This window comes from Ziziphus jujuba, chromosome 9 (genome assembly GCF_031755915.1).
Source record: "Ziziphus jujuba cultivar Dongzao chromosome 9, ASM3175591v1".
NCBI lineage: Eukaryota > Viridiplantae > Streptophyta > Magnoliopsida > Rosales > Rhamnaceae > Ziziphus > Ziziphus jujuba.
Window position 1 is genome coordinate 29303322 of NC_083387.1, and position 6953 is coordinate 29310274.

Consider the following 6953-nt stretch of genomic DNA (forward strand, 5'->3'; position numbering starts at 1 on the left):
ATGTCCATGTTATCATCCTTTATCACATATACTATTTTTGAAAATATCCAAATAAAAAGTATACTATATTCGGAAATGAAGGATATTAGGAAAAATTACTTGTTTATTGTTAGCAAGAGATTTATTAATTTGACAAATCACACGAAGTTGTAAGTCCACTTCAACTTAAAATCCAATCATGATTTGTCAAAAAAAAAAAAAATCATGATGAATCTTTAAATGTATTGTTTTTTCAAAACAAATAAAAACTTGAAATTGAAGTTCTTAACCTTTTCTTTTTAATTTTTTTTCCCCGGGTAATAATTGAAGTTCTTAACTTCTTTCTGAAAGATACATGCAATTGAAATAACAATATTGAACAATTTTTACACTTAGTTTCCAAGAATAATTCTTATCATGAAAATTATTTGTTTTCAAAAAAGAAAAAAAAATAATTAGCGATTCATGCATAAGCATCTTAATTGTCTTTTGGAAAAAATCAAATTTAGTGAAAATATTTATTTTTTTTCATAATTGTGTGTGATTATCATTTATGGAGGACTATTCTATTATTATTATTAAAGGAAATGGATTAAATTAGTTATTTAAAATTGGAAAAACTATTATTATAAAAAAAAAAAAAAAAAAAAAACGTCGTCGTATAGATGAGATCCTCGAAGCTTCGTCATAGATGATGATGACGATGATGATGATGATGATGATGAATCAGTAAGCTATTGCTCGAGCTTTCCAACGGTTTGTCTTCGGCTGTGGCGCCAATGCGAAGCAAAAGAAAAAATGGCTCCCGAAGCAAAATTGTACGGTCTCCGAGAACCTCTATTGCTCTCATCCATGTCCTCGTTCGCAACGCACCGTTTCTTTGGACCATTTCCAAGCTCCGTACAGTTTGGCCCACCTAAACTTTCTCGTCTCCGAGTTTTGGCTATGGTGGTTAAGAGAAGCCCTAAGCGTCTCAAATATGCAACTCCTCGCTTCAACAAGGTCTCTCTTCTTTTTACCTTTTCCTTTTTCTCTTTCTCACACACAACCAAACATCCTGTTTGGATGTCGATTTTGATAATTGGTCGCATTTCCGTTTAATAGTTAACTTGGCAGATTATGCTGTGCTATGGCTATGGAAATTTATATACTGTGGACTCTTATGCTACTCTTATTAATTTTGTAGGTCTGTCTATTAGTTATATGCAATGGAAAATGAATTTTCATTTTGGTCTATGTATATTTTATGAGGTTACATATGCTTGAAGAATTTTGATTGAATGATGAAATTCGATTATGTCTATGATGAGCATGTAAATGGTTTGTCATCATTTGAGGCAAACCGGGCTAAATTTGTTAGAAATTTTGGAAAATTCTAACTAAAGGGATGCTTTTTAGTTATTGTGGCGTCCTGCTGATTGGAAAGTACTATTTGCGTGTTAAGATCCTGGTTGTGTTGAGCACAGTTATCCAAAATTGACAAACACCATATTATATTTTAAAAAATTTACTAATGCCATAATGTATATGGCCCTATCAGGAGGATGACTTGCTATATGCTGAGGTTGATCCATCTGGAGCGGACAGCTGGAAATTGGAAAGAGTTGTCAATCTTTTAAAAGAGGGAGCTGTAGGGGTCATTCCTACTGATACAGTGTATGCCACTCCATTTCCTCATGCAACTTCCCTCTTCTTTCTTCTCCCTACGTTGTTTCAGTGGTACATGTTATATATTGACTTAGCATACATAAATTTTCCTTTGATGCTGGCAAACTATGATTTTTTGCTTGCTTCTTGTTGTGAACATCTGCAATTCTGTTGTATTGGACAAACTTTATGTATATTGCGCTGTGTATATCAATGGATGGCTTCTAGTTTTTAAGACTGCGATTTTGTTTCTTCTTTTTCTGCTGTTTTTCACCTATAGATCGTCATTGAATTTTGTGCTGTATTACTAAATATCATCCACATAATCGCTAGCCTATTTATTTATATAGCTCTTCTTCTTCCCCTTTTTGTTTTTATTTTTTTTATTTTCAGGTTTCTATAGAGAGTCAACCCGCTTTAGCCCAGTTTTTGTTAATGGCTAGCAATTCATATGTCCAAGTAATGAAAATCTGGGCACTCTATTTTGATATCTGTTCAAATAATAGATTGGAATCTTTTTGTCAATTGAAGAGAGTGTAAGGTACAGAGTTTGCAATTCTTCTTCTATGAAGTAAATATCAGCCATCAGCCCTAGTTTATATTTATGTAATCAGTCCCATTTGATTATCTGCTTATCTAACTGAACTAAATGCAACGTTTATTTTGGTAGGTATGCAATGGTCTGTGATGTGAGAAACCACTCAGCCATTGAACGTCTTCGAAGGTAGATGTGTAAGCTTAGAAACTTCAATTTTCCAATGTTATATTCTTTCATGCTCCTTGTGACATATTTGTTTTCTCATTGCAGAATCAAAGACATTGAGCCTCTAAAGGCAAGGAATATGGTTTTCTTTAAACTATTTTAGAGCTCAAAAATATGGTTCATCATGGTATTGAGTCTGCATAATGATTGAAAAAATAAAAAGATGAAAAGCATGCATACTTTGCTTGCTCTGGCTGGAAACTGAATGGTTACAAAATTGGTTGTAGTATTCTATGTGGTTGTCTTATTTCAATTTATCTCTTCATTTACGTTTCTTCCTATCTTTTTTTTTTTTCTGCTGCAGCCCCTTAGTATCTTATGCCACTCCTTTCGAGACATCGATATATATACAACAGGGTTCCCTTGTGGTGATGGCCAAGGTCATGCAAATATATTCCGTGCTGTTAAGCATTGCTTACCTGGTCCTGTAAGTATTTTCTTTGTTTATGATACTATTGGCAGTATAAAAATTCCATGATACCTGTTAGAAGCATCAGTAGACTAATGTCTGTTAAGATTACAATAGAGATCAATCAGAGACCACCATCCATTTACTTTAACCTTACCGATCTTCCTTGTAACTCATAGGTCGGAAAGATTTAAACATTATGCTCTCACTCTGTCGCTCTCTTTCCCTAGTAGTGGAGACATAATGAAGATATTCTAGAACAGGTCTTTAATAAATAGCTCTACATGGAAATTATGCAGATCTCTTTTGATATAGGAAATTTTTGGTTATATTAGGTTATTATGAAGTCAAAAGTCTGAACCTCTAACAGTGCCTATACATGTAACAGTATACTTTTATTTTGACTGCAAGCAAAGAATTACCTAAACAGTGCATAAGGTATGGGACAAAAGTTGCCAAATATGCTTCAAGGAAAAATGTGGGTGTTCGTATTCCTGATGATGCCATATGTCAGGCAATACTGGAGAAGATGGATGCACCATTAATATCTGCAAGGTAATTTTTATTGACATATTTATTTTGGCACCGAAGGAAAGGTGTTGGCTAGAAACTAGATATATTTTAAAATTTTCTTTACTATTGATAGTTGCAACCATATGCAATTTCTATCTCATATATGTTATGTTGTAATAATGTCCATATTTCAGTGTCAAGAGCTTGAAGGAAAATGAGTGGATCTTAGATCCAGTTGTTATTGCTGATACATATGGACCAGAGGTATGTCTATCAAATGAATGTTGCTTCAATTTGTATTCTGTAGTTAATAAACTTTGTAGGTCACGATTTGGACAATTATATTTCATAAGTTTGGGGGAAAATGATCGATTGCGCTTGATTTAATGGCTTTGGATTATTGTTTGTTTTGATGATCATTTTCTCTTCGAGGACCTCTGAATTTGAAGAAGTCACAAAAGACATAAAAAATTAATATGTTACATGACAAGTTAATTGCCCTGTGTTTTTGATAGCTACTTCGTTTGTTCACTGCTTAGCTTTCTCTATGTTTTAAAATCATGATTGTAGAAAAGAACACTTTTGACATCATTGTCATGTTTCTCAAGTGAATAAGTATGCTATTTTTACGTTACAATCTCCATTAGTCTCTGATAGTACTTATCTTTGAGCTATACTGTACTGTTCAGTCTGGACGTTTTGTTTACCTCATATTGATCGGCCAATTTGTTCCTTTTGTATCTCTCAAGTTGTGTTTTTCAATTGTTACAGGGCCTTGATTTTGTAGTTGATGCTGGGTTAAGAATAGCTGATCCATCAACCGTGGTTGACATGACTGTGAATCCTCCCAAAATCATACGACAAGGAAAGGTAAGCCAAGTCTCAATGCCATGGATGAATGATGCTTAAAATTGATTTCGGTTACTGAGTATTCTATCCAACACCAAAAATACTGAAAACAGTGCATTTTCAAGTGATAGTCCATTTTCATTTTTCGAATTTAGCACGAGTTTAAAGGCATAATTTTATAGATTTACTTGGACCTCCATCACTATGTTCTACTGGACTAAGCTGCTTCTGTTCTTGTGTTTGATTTTCTTTTTACAGGGACCTAAATTACCGTGGATGCAAACGGAGGATTATAATAATAATGAAACCGATGATGGAAAGTAAAGATCATTTATTCTTCTCAGTGGAATGTGAATCCTAAATTTCAGGGCAACTTGTGGTAAACCATAGCTTAGGTTTGTTGTGCGTAACACTATTTGGTCTAAAACATAGCACCAGCTATAGAGAGAACCCTATAGAGTAAAACCGAACGGAGGGCTGACAGTAATTCCTATGTCAACGCGCAAGCTTCTTATGTAGACAATGAAATGTTGTAAATAGATCATTTGTTTTTAGCAACCGCATAATAGTTATTTGACTCGAGGTCATTGTATATAGGACAGAAAATATATGAAATTGACTGGTATTATTCAGTGTTTCTTACCTTATTTTATTTTATTTAATATATATATATATATATATATATAATATTTTGTGATTACTTGTAAAAATATTATGATATATAATTTCCACAATTCTACGAGCATAAACTTATTTATCAATATTATTCACCAAAAAAAAGATGACTCATTAACCAATAGTTTATAATTTACATATAAGAGAAATGAATCGAAATATATTTCTTGGACATTTGTTTAAAGCGGTTGAAGTATACAATGTCCAAGCAAGCACTATTTAAAAAGTTACTCAGGAAAAACTAATTTTATGAAATTGATAGCTATTTTGCTATGCATTACTTCTACAAACCTAAATGTGTCCGAAGTGCCAATTTGCGAGTGTTTTGACTGTCAAATAACAACACTTTCATATAAGTTGGCCAAAAAAAAAAAAAAAAAAAAATAGAATCACTTTTTGATGGTATTATTTTTAATACATTACTTTTTTAGGGCTTCTAAAAGCAAACTAATTAAGTGATTTTTGAAAAAGGTTAATTTCATTTATCTTTTTTTAAAATTTGATTCAAATACAATTTAGTTTCTGTTATTTTAAAAAGTTTATTTACCATTCTCCAAAATTTAAATAATTTTTAATTTTCTTTTTTATTATTATTTTTTTAATTTTTAAAATAATTTCATTTATACTTACCATAAAAATATCGATTATAATTTTCAAAATTTGAGAAGCTAAATTAAAATTAATACATATCTAAAAAGCTGTAGGAGAAATATTTCCTTTTCGAAAAAATCACTTCCTCAAACACAAACTAATTTCTGCGTATCATTTCCAAGCGCACGGTAAGTCACTAATTGAGCTGGTACCTGAAAATTAAAGAAAATTATATATTTGTTTTGTTCTCAACCAATCATAAGATGCCACATTAGATGTGATTTTCTCACAAGTCTCACAATTTTGTGACGAAAAGTTTATTATAAATATTAAATAATACCTTTGACATTGAAAATTGAACGGCAAAAGTTGCAAACTTCGTAATTCCAATTTCTTGGACAGCTTCATTGTATTCAAAAGGCTCATCGACAAGCCCTCCACCGGTCTTTTTAATTATTTTCTTTCCTACTTCGTCTTAGAATTGCAAACTGATAATTGAGTTTTTCCACAGGTGAAATTAGTTGTTGTGGATGTGTAGATGCATTACAAACATGGAACAGCCCCAAATCGGAGATACAATTTCATTTTATTTTATTTTATTTCTCTCTTGGTTTTTTTAATTATTATTTTATGTTTTGTTTTTGACATATATATTGTTAAATAATGTTCCATAAATAAGCTGGTACTAGAGCAACATTGCTTAACAGAGTGAAAATGTTGGTCATTTTAATCTCACATGTCTAGTTTGACATATTTGTTAATAGCTATTATACCTTTATTTTCATTTCAAAAAAAAAAAAAATTATATCTTTATTTGATGACCAACCACTTGGAAACCAAACAGAGTAAAATGTAAATTGATAGACAATTAAAAGAAACTTTATTTTTTCCATCATATTTGGGTAAAAAATAAATTGATTTAATTGTTGTTTCTATGTAAATAAACAAATGCATATCAGGTAAAAAAAACCTTTGTTTACCGAAGGCCAAATACACCTTTTAAGTCCTAAAGAGATTAATTGGAGTCCCCAAAATAATCATTTCTTTTTTTTTTTTTTTTTTTTTCTTTTGTCCGGCAGTAGCCATAGCTTCTTCAGTTCCAGGTTAATTTCTTTTTACAAATCCAATAATTTCTCGTTTCAAAGTAAATTCCCATTTGATGAATCAAAAAACTTTTCCATATTCCCTCAGACTAATGCTTAAGCGTAGTTTTGTATTGGGCAGAAGAAACGGCCGTCTCTTCTACCTAACAGCACTAAGTTTTGTAGTGAACCTCGTGGAAATCCATTGCTTAGATTTGTTGTGTGGAAACCTACTATGGTTAAAAATATAGCACCAGCTAGGAAACAAAAGAAATATATATATATATATATATATATATATATATATATCTATAATACACGTAAAAAATCCTTAAAAGTGAAAGAAGTTTTCTGATCTTGCTCTGCCAAAATTTGGCCTAGAGCCCGTCCTTGAAAAATATTGTGTTTAAATTACAATCTATGTCATTCTATAAATTTATATTTA

At 31.5% G+C, this 6953-nt stretch overlaps 1 protein-coding gene across 1 annotated transcript; it reads left to right on the forward strand.

Annotated features, from left to right (window-relative positions):
- The first annotated feature begins 656 nt into the window (after positions 1-656).
- Positions 657-4797, forward strand: LOC107427927 (uncharacterized). The gene is made up of 9 exons (XM_016038339.4): positions 657-981; positions 1520-1635; positions 2297-2350; positions 2435-2459; positions 2694-2816; positions 3187-3353; positions 3506-3575; positions 4083-4181; positions 4419-4797. The coding sequence occupies exons 1-9, from the start codon at positions 778-780 to the stop codon at positions 4482-4484; spliced, it is 924 nt and encodes a 307-aa protein (XP_015893825.2). The 5' UTR covers positions 657-777; the 3' UTR covers positions 4485-4797.
- Positions 4798-6953: the final 2156 nt, after the last annotated feature.